The following is a 15,356-nucleotide window of genomic DNA, read 5'->3' on the forward strand; positions in this document are numbered from 1 at the left end:
CCAGCGCTTTCACGTGACGAAGCATGCCGTGTGGCCACGAGGCTACACGGAGTCCTCCCTGGGGCTAGCTCGTGGACTAGAATAGGATTCAGAAAGGCGCTGGATCTGTCCATGACTGTTACGTGACTGTCTGTGACTCCAAGCTGTTTTCAAGGAAATGCCAGGCTGCCCACAGATGTGGAGCCCACCAGGCGGGGGGGGGGGGGGGGGGGGTGGTGGTTCCGTTTATAATGGGACTAAGCGAGGGCTTAAAGGGTGCAGGATGGGCGTGGGGCCTGCCGTAGACCGAGGCTCCATAGCCGATGTGACCTCCAGGGCCACGTCCGTCTTGTCGACGGTCTGCCCACTGGAGGAAGGGTTGTAGCCCCCAGGAGCAGTGGCCACAGCTGCCCCAGTGATGGGACTGCGGACCCGCGGGGATTGCTCCCCAGCCTTGTGGGCCGGGAATTAAATCAGATGGGAAGACCGCTTTCCAGCTTGGGGACAGATTTTCTCACTCTGTCAGTTAACACAGGAACTGCTCTGTCGGGGCTCAACCCCAAATTAAACTGTCCCTTCCTTGGAGTAATAACGTGTGTTCAGAAAGTGGGGCTCTCAGGTAACTACAGCATGTTCCTATTTCTCAGCCCGCATCCTTTCATCCGGGACCTTTGCAAGACAACCAGCCGTTTCTTCTCTGTGATTTAGCTCCTGCACATTGGTCTAGGATGCAATTTCCTGGAGATTACACACCGCATTTTTTCTTTCCCAAAGGGTAAATAGTCCTCGAGTTCAAATCCAGTACTCAGGAAAACTCAATGCCCTTTATTGCATGCCACAAACCAAGGATGACCAAACTTTGGTCTACATCCCCTGGTACCCCCACTCTTTGGGCAAACTCCTCAACAGACAGAGGTAGAATTCATAATGCTCCTCCCTTTAATAATCCAGATTAACCTCTCAAAACCTCTTCTAAGAATAAATCAATGTCCTATAAATAATTAAGAGGCCTGGGGTGCCTGGGTGGCTCAGTTGGTTAAGCATCTGACTTTGGCTCAGGTCAGGATCTTGCAGTTTGTAGGTTTGAGCCCCACATCTGTGCTGACAATTCAGAGCCTGGAGCCTGCTTCAAATTCTGTCGCTCCCCCCCTCTCTCAAAAATAAACATTACGGTTATAAGGGGCCTTACCAGGGTGTAAAGTTTATCATAAAAGATTATAAGAATTCATTATCCTTTGTACCAGTCCTTGTAATATCCCTGTTTTACCCATAAAAACCCCACTGGCCGATGATGGAGATTTGTCCGGCATGTTAAGGCAATAAACACTAGTCCTTTACCCTGTTGTCTCTAATCTGTGCACACTATTGGTCACAAGTGGATTCCAAACTTTTTTTTAAATGTTTATTTTTGAGAGAGAGTGGGGGAGGGGTGGAGAGAGGGGGGGGACAGAGGATTTGAAGCAGGCTCTGCGCCGACAGCAGAGAGCCTGATGTGGGGCTCGAACTCATGAACCTTGAGATCATGACCTGAGCTGAAGTCAGACACTTACCTGATTGAGCCCCCCAGGCGCCCCTGGATTCCAGGCTTCTTGATGGTCCCTTTATGCCGTACTGGGGAACACCCAGCCTGGTCCCGTTGTGCGGGACGGCCGGTGGAACTTCTTTAAAATTTTGAAGGAAGCTAATAAGTCTGCCTACACTTGGACACCCAAATTACCAGCTACCCTTTCTTGCTGTATGTGAGAGGGAAGGGGATGCCCTCGGGCTCCTTACCCCAGACCTGGGGCTGTCACAGACTCCTGGGCTCCTGTAGCCAGCAATTCGGTCCACGTCCTGTGGGCGTCCCCACGGCCTCAGAGCTCTGCCGCCACCTTTCCTTGCAGAGGCTCCTGCAGAGGTGGTCAGGGCTCTTCTCCACTCGTTATGCTCCAGGGCTGTTGAGGCTCCTGCGTTCACAGCGCGCTCAGTGCCCTGCAGCAAGCTCTTCCGTCCTGTGGAACCCTCTTAGTGACCGCCCCTCGTGTCACTCCTGTTCGCCAGAACCGTCTCAACCCTGCTTCCCCGTTAAACCCCCCCGACTCTGACTTGCACGGGTCACCTGTGGACGCCTTGAGAGGTGTTACAAGAAGCTCCTTTGCCAAACAGGGATCTTTCCTGGCTAACTGATGACTCTTACCTAAGCGGTGAACACACTGTATTCTGTGCTGGGTGTGTGGTAACAATTTTGACGCCGTTAAGACTGCACCTCTACCCTTTCGCTCTTTGAGCTAAACAGGCTGAATCACATGCCTTCACTTGAGCATGCGTATTATAGCCGAAAGCAGGACAGGAATCGTTGGTACTGATGCCCAACATGCCTTGGGAGTGGCCCATGACCTTGGGATGTTAGGGAAGCAACAGGGCTTCCTCACTTCCAGTGGAGGTGAAGAACGGCTCTTATTCCAGTGAGGAAATGGACGAAAGACACGAACAGACACCTCTCCAAAGAAGACGTCCAGATGGCCAGCAGACACATGAAAAGATGCTCAACATCACTCATCATCAGGGAGCTGCAAATCAAAACCGCAATGAGATACCACCTCGCAGCCGTCAGAATGGCCGAGACACTTAACAACTCAGGCAACGACACATGGCGGCGAGGATGCGGAGGAAGAGGCTCTTCTGCGCTGCTGGTGGGAATGCGAACTGGTGCGGCCGCTCTGGAAAACAGTGTGGAGGTTCCTCAAAAAATTAAAAAGAGAACTGCCCTGTGACCCAGCAACTGCACTACTAGGTATTTATCCAAGGGATTCAGGAGCGCTGTTTCGAAGGGGCACGTGCACCCCAATGTTTATGGCAGCGCTATCGACAGTTGCCGAAATATGGGAAGAGCCCAGATGTCTATTGACGGATGAATGGATAAAGAGGATGTGGTATATATTTGTACAATGGAGTATTACCCGGTGATCAAAAAGAATGAAATCCTGCCGTTGCAGCACCGTGGATGAAACTAGAGAGTATTCTGCTAAGTGAAATTAGAGAAAGGCAAATGTCATATGATTTCACTTATATGTGGAATTTAAGATGCAAAACAGATGAACATAGGAGAAGGGAAGCAAAAATAACATAAAAACAGGGAGGAGGACAAGACGAGATTCTTAAATATGAAGAACAAACAGGATTGCTGGAGGGGTTGTGGGGCGGGGAGGGTGAGTGGGGGAGGGGCATTAAGGAGGACACTTGTTGGGATGAGCACTGGGTGTTATACGTAGGGGTTGACTCAATGGATTCTACTCCTGAAATCATTGTTGTGCTATACGCTAACTAACTTAGACATAAAAAAAAAAAAAAGAATGACTCATCTGTCCAAAATCTGTTGGCCGCCATACTGCCGTCAGTAGCTCTGGCTGATGCTGGGTGTTGCAAGTCTGAATCACTGGAAGCCAAAGGAATCTACCTCACTGATGCCCCTGTGAGAAGTGCCACCATCCTGAGCTCCGCTGACCAAACCTCTGTCGTGGCGTGGAAGGTGAGCCCCCGTGGGGACTTCAGGTGTGAAGCAGGGAAGTACAACAGCCGGCCTCTGAAAGGGAAAAGCAGAGTTGGAAATTTAAAGGCTGTGGGTACCACAAAGAAAAGGGACTCTGGTTTGGACCCAATAATAAGCTGATCCTTCTAGAAAGTCTAAAGTTTTCCTTTTTGAGCCCTGTGCCTGACTTAACCATTGGTCCCCTGAGAAATGTCACATCTGTGGATCACCATTGGTGGGAGACACCAGCAGGGCCACAGAAAGTGCTGTCTTGCGTGTCCCACCCTGTCCCAACTGAGTTCAGCCCAGGGAAGCCTGTCAGAACCGCCCCAGGAAGTGTGGTTTACCCGATGGACCATTCAGGGCCTGGTAGATGAGTCCTGCACTTGCCCCACCTCACGGGTACGAACATGTTCAAGCGATACTTCCATTTTTTCACATTGGACTGAAGCGTTTCCATGTGGAAAAGCAACCGCCTCTCCTGTAGCTAAACAGTCCTTTTACCAAAGGTTATTCCTGCTTGGGGAGCACCGTGGTGGCCAGGGGACCCACGTCACTGGACAGGCTCTTGGACAAGTCTGTGCCACTGGCCGGTTCTACAGTATTTATTTCCACTGTTTGTCCTGCAGCACTGGTCCAGCTTCTAGAAGAACGATCCAGTTTGCTAACTTCGTCGAAGCCCTCCAAATAACCTTGGCCCAGAGTACTGCTGTTGGGTCTTCTAAATCTTAGGTCTACTCCGTCCCATGTTTATAAACTCTCACCTTTTGAAGTAATCACGGGACAGATCGTGCATTTAGCTTCTGCTTCCTTTGACCCACGAGTGAAGAAAGGGCATATACTTTAGTCTTGTAAGCGTTAATTAAATCCACCAGGAATCATCGTGCTTGTGGTAGAACAATCTTTCCACAGCAAGCTCCCAAGAGACAAAAGATGTCAGACGTCACAGTGAACGGCCAGGTGAATTCATCTGCTAGAAAAGGCCTCTCCGGAAAGATCCACTCCAGCCTCGATGGAAGGGCGCCTTCCAGGTGTTACCAACGCACCCTTGTGCCGCCATGGTCCTGGGGTCACATGTGCCGTCTTCAAAAGCCCGAGTGGACCTGCACCCCAACCGGTGACCTAAAGCTGAACATTTTCAAGGACTGAAGCACACGACGCTGGAGGTGGACAGCCTTCCTGGGACCCTCGGGCCACGCTTGCAGAGCTGCCCCGTTCCCGGCCTTCTGTGTCGGTCAGCAGCCCACACCGGCCTCAGGTTGCGGTTGTCTTTGCGCTGGCCTACTTGCCACCCCTCCTTGGCTGGAACACATTCCTTTGTTCTCACCTGACAGAAACTCTTTGATCTCACCAGCCTCTGATTGTTGGGTTTGCAGCGGGGCGAACACTGGTGACAAACCTGAATGTGGCGTGGCCGTTTTCCATAGGATGACAGTAGCTTTCTCGCACAGGTGCAGGGCGTGCTGCGGGCACCTGTGGGGCTGTCCACACTCTCCCTTCTGGCAAGTTGGCACCAGACATCACAGCATTCCCTTGGGTGCCCCTCACCTGTAAAGGAATACCCTTCACTCAAGGCCGTGTGTTTACCCAAGACTTTTCTCTGTGTTTCACAAACAGTAACGGGACTGGCAGAACTTGAGGCCGCCTCCCGGTACCCGCTTGAGACTGTGCAGCGGCGCGTGACCCAGAGGACTGTGGGTACCTTCCCCACTGGAATCTGGGAGACTCTAAGGTCTTCTCCATTAGTGCGTCTCGGGGGCGGGGGAGAGTACTGGACAACATGAGGGTGCTGGGAGTGGGAGGCTGACCTGTGTCCTTTCAGTGGGACCTCATGGGGAACTGATCAAAAATCTAGGGAATGGTGGGAACTTAATTGAGCGTACCTTCTCCCTGGGAGACCCCCAGACCTCCGTCGGAGCCTCACCCACAGCCGTCACATCGCTTGTTAACCCACACGCTCTCTAGCTTAAGGCACTCCCCTGACCGTTCCCGCGGCGCTAAGCAGTCACCACGGGTTCTGTGTAGTGATCGTGTTTCTTGATCATGAGGTCTCAGTTTTCATTCCGGGGAACAATACCTAGCAGTAGGGTCTGCCTAGTGCCCCGTCTTCAGAAAACACTAGTATTTCTTTCTATGTGGCAGAAACCTCTCTATATTCCACCCGCCTCCTGGAAGGGGTGCTAGGGGCATCATTCCCCCCCCGTTCGGGGCTCAGGAACACCCCCTGCCTCCCGCTCCTGTCCAGTCTGGGGTCTTTTCGTGTGTTTTCTTTTCTTTCTCCCCTGCTGTCTCAAAAGAGCACATGGTAACAGGGATGGATAGAGTTTGGGGTGCGTGCCCACGAGTCCCCAGTAGCAGACGGAGAGGGATTTGGATGTGCCTGGCTGAGCCTCTCTCCCGGGTTGCCGCAGCAGAACTTACAGAGGCAGTTCAGAATCGTGCTCGTGGCACTGCCTTTACTGCTCCTGGTAGTGATTCTGAACGTCAGCAACCCCGACAGACAGTCACAGAGGGTGGTCCTGGACCGTCCCCTGTAGCAGGGAGCAGCCGGGGCCCTGCTGGGGAAGAACGCTGCTCTTATGTTAACACGCTGGGGGGAATATGGCTCAGCACTGCACATAATGCAGTGTAATATCAGACTGTGAACTACAATAAGCCAGGCCCTGGGGACCTGGGACATTTTCAGCTTAATAAATAATGGGCAGCGGGAGAAACTGGTTGAGGAGGTTTTCCACCCAGTAGCCGTAATTGGACTTCAGGCCCTGGGTATGACGCTCCCAGTTAAGTGTGCTGTCCTGTATCGGGCAGAGGCCTTCCTCCCGGCCGTGGGTACAAACCGGAGCTCTCTTCCTTTCCATGACTTAGCCTGCAGCTCACCTGGGAGGAACATGGCTGAGATTCCCCGTCTCTTGAACATTACTCGAGTGAGGCCTAGTGTCCTCTTGCCGTGTCCCTCTTCTGAGGACAGACCTTGTGGATGGTCCTCCTCGGGTCTGATGGGCCCCCTCCACTCACGCCTGAGGACATCTGTGACTTAGCAAGTCACCCACACGGATCGGTTGTCCGCGTAGCCTTTGGTGGGAGAAGGCGGCCATGGGGATGTCCGACAGCGTAAGACGGGAGCAAAGGCTGTGACATGGAGAGTGTCGCACGTGCGTCCTCAGGAGAATGGCGGACCCAAGTCAGGCTGGCTTCCTGTAGACGTGGGATTCACAGACCACGCAGACGGCCGCCCGCCAGCGAGTGTGTACCAGGAGGCCCTCCCCATATGGGAGCCGCCGAGTGTGCTGCGTGGCTCCCGACTCAATTGTCCTTTTTTTCCTCAGCCCGTAAAAGGAGGCGCCCTAGACCTTCAGCAGACTCCCCTGTAGCTCTTGAATTACAGTTCCTCCACTTTTCCCAGGCAGGCTCTCTTTCTGGTTCTGGAACTTGCCTCGGTTTATCTCCCTTCTTTTAGGTTGACAAATCCAAGTCCGCGTCCTACCGGCGGGGGACTTCAGGTCGGCTGGTTCACGTTTCCCAGCCTCCGTGTCCTCCCACACGCTGGGGAGCTCGCCCCCTGGCAGAGCTGGTGCGGGCGTAACATGTAGGAAAGCGCCTGTCAATGTGGGGCCCCCGCTAAGGTACGAGGTGTTAGGATCAGGTCGGGTGTTACTGATCAGAGTACGAACTGGAGCCCGTCCCCAGGCTGGCGGTGCTGCTTCTGGAGAGCGAGCCCCTCCCAGCGCTTAGTGTGCATGTGGCCTGTGTGGGGTGCCAGTGGGGTGCCTGCCACATGGTGGGGCCAAGGTGTGTTCAGTGTCTGTGCAGAAGCAGCTTGGCGGGAGATGTGGGTGTCCGTTCATACACTTTAACCCAGAAGTCCTGCTGTCGCTGGATAAGTAAAGAATCGGGGCCCTGGGCAGTCACACAAGCGAGAACATTCAGATAGACGTGAGCAAAGGCGTGTCATAGGGAAACCGTCAGGACTCCGCAGCTGGCACCTGGTAGCCGGGCACGTCAGCTCTTAGGATCTGGTCATTAGATGTAATCTTAGGATCTGCACTGTCCCCTGGTCTGCACATCAAGTATGTGGGAGCGCGGAATGCAAGCTCGGGCCCTGCACACACGCCCGTGTCCCCGGAGTGAGCTGCTGGGAAGCAGGGGCGCCGGGGACGGCCAGGAAGGGCGGGGTTCACGGTTCTCTGGAGTGACCGTGGGCTCCACGGAAGATGGTGGGGACCATGGAAGGGTCTTTAAAACTCACTAACGTGTGGGGACTGTGAGGCGGGGGGCGGCTGTGGCCGGTCCCTGAGGCACGTGTTGAATTCCTTCTGCTTTGCATTTGCAGAACCAAAATCACCTAAGAAAAACACAGTTGAGTTCAATGCAGAACACTTGTAGATCATAAATTGCACATGTTTTTCTTCCATACAAAGTGTTTTGTTGCTGTTTTGTTTTATCCTGAAGCGTTGTGACTGCGGCGCTCGGGCTTTGCTCTAGTTCGTGAGAGTAAAACACAGCCAGGTGGGCAGCTAACCCGTGTGCAACCCTCCGCCCCCTCCCTCAGCTCTGAAGTGTGTTAACTGTGTCTGAGATTAAGGAGTGTCACCACCTCTTTTTAGCTGTGCATATAAGGGTTTTGAAATTTTATCAGTACCGAGTTCTTTTTAAGGAGTAACATCCTGGAACCCAGCTTTAATATTTATGGGTAGAAAGTCACCTGATTTGAAGATAATTCTCTGTTATATGTGTCTTCTGAAAGTGGGATGGGACTGAGGACGTCCTGTCCTGTGTTTACGCAGGCAGCACCACCCGCGGCGCGGGAGTCCTGGGACACGGGAATTAGGCAAGGTTGAAGTGTCTTCCTGTGATCTAGAGCGTGCGAGACCGTCTAAACACCAGCAGGTGCTTTGACTGGTTCCAGAATACTTGGCTTAGCATAACTACACGTCCTTCTTGCCAAAGCTTAATATTGAGAAAAGGCAAATGAGAATTGATCAGTCTTCCTCCGAAGTCTGGTCATTGTAGCACCAAAAAGAATTTTTTTGTGAGTGAAATGTGCACACACTGAAACGCACAGATCTAAGTGTATGACGCGGTGAGTGTGACAAGTTGTCTCTATCTAAGAAACCAACACCCTGTTCAAGATCTAGGACATTTCCATCCCCCCAGAAAGTTCCCTCCTGGTAGACCCTCCCTCACATAGGCGGCCGCTATGACGGACACACTGGAAAGTTCTCTGTGAATGTTTAATGTTAATTGTAACAACTCTTTTTCAATTCATAGGCGGTCAGAGTGCTCTGATGGCAGATAACAGGTAAGCCGAGACGACTTTGCAGGCTGTCAGGGTTAGGTGGCGCACGAGTCAGGCCGCCGGCCGAGAGCAGCGGCAGCCCTGGCTCTGGCTGATGGCTCTTCCCCCCATGGGTTTGAGCCCATGAAAACTTGCATCTCATGGGGGAAGCGTCTCAGAAACTGATACTGAGAAGCCCTGATGTGGGAAGTGGTCGTCTTGCTCCCTCAGCCTTCGTGCCTCCCACGTGGAGTCCTCCCATTGCACGGCCGCCGGCGTCGAGTGAAGGATTTTGTCACATGGCCTGTTCTGAAGGTCTTGGGTAGTGTTCAGCGTGGTTTAGTGTTAAGTGAGGAGCTGTGGCCAGACGTCTCTGAGGACTATCCGCCTATTTTAGGGAAGCTTAATTGTTTGTGGATACTTTCTGTGGCTTACAGAGCCACCAAGGGCATCGTGTCCTAAAAACTCGGTAAGGCAGCTCTTCCTTGACCCCTTGAGTGGCCTGCCGAGCTGTAGCAGGCATGCTGGTTGGCTAGTGGGTTTAGTTTGAGGGTGGGGAGCGGGTTGCAGGCCTGTGTAGAAGTGGAAACTATGAAGCTTTGGCCAGGGTTGGAAATTAGAGCTCCGGGGTGAGGTGTGGGCGGGTGGGTTGGGGGTGTTAAATGGTAGGATTTTTTTTAATAACGGGAAGGCGTCTCAAGGATAAAAGCTGAGCGTCCATAGTTGTGTCCTGTCCCAGCGCGGGCCCTTGCAGAGATCACTTTTCATACGTTAGATAAGAAAAATGTCGGTCGTAACACTTACCACACGTGCTGTCTTAGTTTTTCAGATGGTGTTCCTTCAGACGCCCTGGAGGCTGCTAAAAATGCGAGTAACACAGGTCAGTGCGCCACCCGTGGAAAAGGTGACAGTTGGAGAGTTTGCATGCAGAGCAGAGCGTCTTCCGCTCTTGAACCATTTATTGCGATGATACAAGCAGTACACGTCCAGGATTACCATGCTTCAAAGATGGGGGGGGGCGATTAGCGTAGTTAAACTGGACATGGGTACTTCATTTATTTTAGTTTAAGTGTTTTATTTTGAGAGAGAGCGTGGGCAGGGGAGGAGCAGAGAAAGAGGGAGAGAGGGAGAGAGAGGATCCCAAGCAGGCTCCATGCTGTCAGTACACAGCCCGACATGGGGCTCGAACTCGTAAACTGTGAGATCATGACCTGAGCCGAGATCAGGAGTTAGACGCTTAACTGACTGAGCCACCAGGAGCCCTGAAAATCAGTACTTCATTTAAAGCTTTTCTGATCGGAACTCGAGGCTTTTCAGAAGCAAGATGACCCGCATGGTGCTGCCACTCAGTGCTGGCGCTGTTCCCAGGGACCGATCTTTCCATTTGTGTCCTTCTTTTCCCTGATTCTTCTGGTCTGTAAATTCATAGGTGGGTTTTCTCCTCAATTTTAAAATTTCTACATCTGTACTTTTTTCCCCTTGAACTTTTTGAAAGCAAGTTGTAGATAACCTGACTTTTTCCCCTAAAACAGTTTTGTGTAAATTTCCTAAAAAGCACGCTGAATGGCCATTACCACAGCGTGGCTCCCGCAGCCGAGCGCCGGGGGCTGGCCGTCCTGCTCCTGTGTCCCTGCGCTTCTCAGCAGCTCTGGTCCCCCAGCCGCCCACACCCGAGTCCGACACTGGCCAGGGGTCCCGTCTCCAATTCAGTTTTGTCTCCTTCCTTCCTCCACGTGTTTATCCTTTGCTGTAGTGACGCGTCAGCGGGCCGCGCGCCCTGGCTGTCATGTAGAGCATCCACGCTCTGGGTGGGTCAGGCGGTTTCCTCCCCGTTAGATTCAGACTGCCACGTCGGGGACGTGGTGCGGGGCGGTGTCCTTGGGCTGCGACCGGGGTCAGTGCTCAGATTGAGGACTCGGTTACGGCAGAGCCTGGCAGCCCTTCCCATTGTGAGGGTCCTGATAGGTCGCTTCTCCTGTGGGTGCCGTGTTCTCCAAGAGGCATGGTCATGATCCTTTACTCAGGAGTGACATTGGTGGTGGCAGACAGGTGTTCGCCCAGGTCCTGCTGTGTGTCACACCTGTCTGAGACCGTCGGAGCGCCTGGCTGGCTCGGTTGGTTAAGCGATCAACTCTTGATCTTGGCTCAGGTCGTGATCTCGCGGTTTGTAAAATCCAGCCCCACATTGGGCTTTGTGCGATAGCATGGAGCCTGCTTGGGATTCTCTCTCTCCCTCTTTCTCTGCCCTTCCCTGGCTCATTCTCTCTCTCTCTTTGAAAATAAATATTAAAAACAAAAAAAGACGGGTTTTCGCTCCCTACTCTCCCAACCCCCATTTCAGTGTTCCTGTGGCCCCAGGTTTCTCTGCCACTGTTTCATCAGTTGCCGTCCCCCTCACTGGTGTGTAAATTGTCCACTTGGCCCGCGGAGGTCCCTTCAGGGTGACTTCTGTGTCCTCTTGTTACACCCCCAGTTTGAGCACTTCGTAGCTTTGTGGCGCTGAGCAGTATTCCCTTTCTCCTTGTCCCTCCCTTGCTCCAGCCTGGAATCTACCGGGTGTCAGGGGGCCTGTTTTAGTAGGGAGATACATCTTAAAACCAGATTATAGGGACATTTTTAAACCAAAATCAGGTAAGCATCCAATTTAAGGTCAGATTATGATCTCGCGGTTCAAGAGTTTGGGCTCCACATTGGGCTCTATGCTGACAGCAGCCTGGAGCCGGCTTCCCAGTGTCCGTCTCTCTCTCTCTCTCTCTCTGCCCCTCCCCTGCGTGTGCGCTTTCTCTCGAAAATAAATAAATGTAAACATTAAAACAACAAACAGGACATAGATGGTAGGTGTCATTGTTTCCAGGCCTTTCAGTGGCTAGAGCTAGAGTAGACGTGTGTGTGTGTCTGTGTGTGTGTGTGTGTGTATAGTGTGTGTGTGTGTGTATGCATGTGGCGTTTACGCATTGTACACGTATACAGTGCTGTGTGTACCACTATGCAGATTAACTACACACACAGTGTTTCATGGTGGCAGTTGTTTAGAATTAAAACATTAAAATTGAGCTGCCTACGTGGTGTCTTTCGCTTGCCCGCAGCACTTGCCTATAAAAAGAGAGGCGCCTGGCCGGCTCAGTGGGTGGAGCATGTGACTCTCGGTCTCGGGGTTGTGAGATCCAGCCCCACGCTGGGTGTAGCGATCACTTCAAATAACAAGGAAGGAGGCAGGGAGAGCCGCTAGGTAGGGGCCGCCTTCGGAGTCAGGCGAGTGCTTCGGCTTCCCGGACCGCGTCCGTGAGAGGGCGTCACTCAGCAGCACTGCCCCGGCCCCTGGTTCCGGCTCCGTGAAAGACCCACCTCGGTGTCTCGTTTCTTTGTTCAGAAATAGTACAGGGGCGCCTGGGTGGCCTAGTCGGTTAAGCGTCCGACTTTCGCTTGGGTCATGGTCTCGCGGTTCGTGGGTTCAAGCCCCGCGTCGGGCTCTGTGCTGACTGCCAGCTCAGAGCCTGGAGCCTGTTTCAGAGTCTGTGACTCCCTCTCTCTCTGACCCTCCCCTGCTCACGCTGTCTCTCTCTCTCCTAGAAATGAATGAAATATTAAAAAAAAAAAAAAAGCAGAAATAGTACAAACGTGTGTGAGCCGGACGGGCAGTGTGGTGGCGGGTGGTCAGGGAGGGCCGTGTGGAGGAGGGGGCGTGGGCAGGGCAGGGTGGGTGAGGGTGGCGGCCCAGAAACGCTGGGACATCTGGACGTACCAGGAGCTTCCCGGGGCTGGTTTTCTCTGAGGGACAGTCGCCTCAGGCCTGTCCTTGGCTCCTGGGTGCCCCCGGGATGGCAGGGCGGCAGGCGTGGTTGGCAAGGTGGCAGGTCCCTAAACTGGGAAATGACTCTGTCCTCGTTGGGGAGGTTTGGGGCTTAAACAGCTGAAGTGAGAACCAGAGATCTCCGGGTCGTTTCCCTGCAGCGGGTCCTAACCACTCAGGCGGTTAACAGAGGGTGTCCAGCGCCTTTAAAATTCACTTTAAGTATTTTCAGGACATGTGCTTATGAAGCCACATGCTACGGTTAGAAATTCGCGTGAAGAAGCAAAGCCAAGTAGACATGTGTCGAGAGTGTTCCGTGGTGCGCGTCTTTCAACTTGTCTGGCCTTGTTTTTACCCCTTGACAGAAAAGCTCACCGACCAGGTGATGCAGAATCCTCAGGTTTTGGCAGCTTTACAGGAGCGGCTTGACCACGTCTCCCACACTCCTTCCAGTTACATCGAGACGTGAGTATGCCGTGTGCGGGCCCTTGGTGCAGCTCCGGGGAAGGGGAAGGGACCGACCTCCTGGCTCCTCAGAGTAGGAACAAGCATCTTTCCCATTGGGCGGACTGGGTGCTGGGAGCCAGGCACCGGCCAGCCCCTGGGCTCCGCGTGTGCCAGCACCGGGCCTGTACGGGCGGGGCACCGCCTCTCCCTGCGGCTCCCTCAGCCACCCCTCCCTGCTCCCGCAGATGCTGCCTGGGAGTAGGGGACTCGGGGACGCCGACGGGGTCTGGGTTTCTGGCTAGACCGCGGGGGGCTGGGCCGGCATTCACGGGGAGCAGGCGCGGTAGGATCAAGGGTTCATGGACCTGAATTCGTTCCGGGCTGGCCATGCCGCACGGAGAGTGCCTGCTGCGGGCACAGCCTGCACTTAGCGTAGCTGCTCGGAGGACAGCTGGCTGTAGGGTGTCGGGGTCCAGTTCCCTTCCTATGTTTTGTTGTTTTTACTCCGTTAGGAAGATTTGGAAACTTAAAAATAATTGTGATTGTGTGGTTAATGCACAAGAAAGGGGCGCCTGGGTGGCCCGGTCAGTTAAGCATCTGACTCCAGCTCAGGTCGTGATCGCATGACTCATGGGTTCGAGCCCCGCGTTGGACTCTGTGCTGACAGCTCGGAACCTGGAGCTGCTTCGGATTCTGCCTCTGTCTCTGTGCTCCTTCCCACTCACTCTGTCTCTCAAATATAAAATTTAAAAAAATTAAAAATTGTTACGTAAAATTTTTTTTAGTGCATGAAAGAAATAAGGTGTTTACATGCATGCCGTGCCCTTGGGTCCTCGCTGCGCCTCTTTCCTGTCCTGTTGGTGGAAGTCCCAGAAAGGGGACTGGAGTTAGGGGTCTTGATGGAGGGTGTTTTCCTCGAGATGGCTGTGGGTGTGGCAGCAGGGATCCTTGGTGATCTTTAAGGCTGTTCCAGTACTTTCTAAACAGTGCTGTGCATCGGAGCAGCTGGGACTGTTGTTGAAGGAAGGGCAGCTCCTTTGGGCCTTTCTGGAGGAAGGGAGGAGTGGCCGGGCTCGGCCCCGGGGTGGGGGGGGTGGTGCCGTAGGGGACTGTGTGGTCTGTGGTGGGGACCAGGAGCTTCGGGGTAAACCTCATTTTGATGGGTTGGAAAGGGGTTGTGGTTTGATTTTTTTACTGTTTATGAAAGTAATGCATGTGAACTAAAGTGTTACTAGAATATAGAAAAGTAGCGGGAGGCAAGGAAGCTCAGAGTTCCCTGACTCTGGACGGGAACCCGCCCGTTTGTCTGCGTCGTGCCCAGTGTTTCCCTCGGTGCGGGAGCGCCACCGCCTCGCCTCGGGCTGTGAGTGTGCGGAAGCGCGGCTTCTCTGTCCGCTTCTGCCCGTCCCCCCTTTCTTTTCGATGGGGTGTTTGTCCTTTAATGATACTTAGGAGCCCTTTTCTGTGGTAAGGGTGTGAATTCTGTGAAAGCTAAAGTTATTTTAAGGAAATTGAAAAGCATTCTGCCTTATTTCGCAGGCACAAGGATGTTTAACTTTTTTATCCCGTTTCAGTTTACCCAAAGCAGTGAAAAGAAGAATCAATGCGTTGAAACAGCTGCAGGTGAAGTGCGCCCACATAGAGGCCAAGTTCTACGAGGAGGTGCACGACCTGGAGAGGAAGTACGCCGCGCTCTACCAGCCTCTCTTTGACAAGGTGTGTGGCTTGCGCATACGTTTCATTCACGGATTTCAAATCTAACTTTAGGTAAAACATCCACAGTTACCTAGTGATGAATCCTTGAATGTTACTCTTTAAGCCCTAAAGCTTAGAATCGTGTGTGTGTGTGTGTGTGTGTGTGTGTGTTTATTTTGAGAGAGAGAGAGACTGCAGGGAAAGGGCGGGGAGGGGGAGAGAATCCCAAGCAGGCTCCTCGCTGACAGCACAGCCTAATGTGGGGCTTGAACTCACAAACCGTGAGCTCATGACCTGAGCCCAAACCAAGAGCCAGACTCCACTCAACCACCCAAACCGCTAGGCTCCCCTAGACTCTGAAGCTAGGAAAGCATTCAGTTTTCGTGGGTTTTTCATAGACGTTACTTACAAAGTTAACTCTTGGGTTCCCGAATAACTTGCTATAACTAACAAGGTCTCCTTTCTACTCGAAGAGAAGGGAGTTCGTCACCGGCGATGTTGAGCCGACGGACGCGGAATCGGAGTGGCACAGCGAGAACGAGGAGGAGGATAAATTGGCCGTGAGTGTCTTTTTCATGAGCGCAGCTTGTGTTCCGGCTTAGTGCTGTCAGAAAGAAGGTGCCTCTTTGACCGGTTTTTAATCGTCGTCGTAACATCACCAT

The 15,356-nt window shown here is 53.0% G+C and overlaps 1 protein-coding gene across 4 annotated transcripts in view; it reads left to right on the forward strand.

Annotated features, from left to right (window-relative positions):
- Window positions 1-15,356, forward strand: part of NAP1L4 (nucleosome assembly protein 1 like 4) — a 44,687-nt gene that overhangs the window by 9,782 nt on the left and 19,549 nt on the right. For 3 of the 4 annotated variants that reach the window (XM_039235393.1, XM_039235392.1, XM_039235391.1), the window contains exons 3-7: window positions 8,756-8,786; window positions 9,584-9,642; window positions 12,918-13,017; window positions 14,574-14,715; window positions 15,168-15,254. In XM_039235393.1, coding sequence (XP_039091324.1) covers window positions 8,773-8,786; window positions 9,584-9,642; window positions 12,918-13,017; window positions 14,574-14,715; window positions 15,168-15,254 — 402 coding nt within the window. In that variant the 5' untranslated portion in view covers window positions 8,756-8,772. Of the gene's footprint in view, window positions 1-8,271; window positions 8,375-8,755; window positions 8,787-9,583; window positions 9,643-12,917; window positions 13,018-14,573; window positions 14,716-15,167; window positions 15,255-15,356 lie in introns of all 4 variants that reach the window. The other variant, XM_039235394.1, reaches the window with a different exon arrangement.

Source organism: Hyaena hyaena, unplaced genomic scaffold (assembly GCF_003009895.1).
Source record: "Hyaena hyaena isolate Hyena2069 unplaced genomic scaffold, ASM300989v1 scaffold_98, whole genome shotgun sequence".
In the NCBI taxonomy this organism is placed as follows: Eukaryota; Metazoa; Chordata; class Mammalia; order Carnivora; family Hyaenidae; genus Hyaena; species Hyaena hyaena.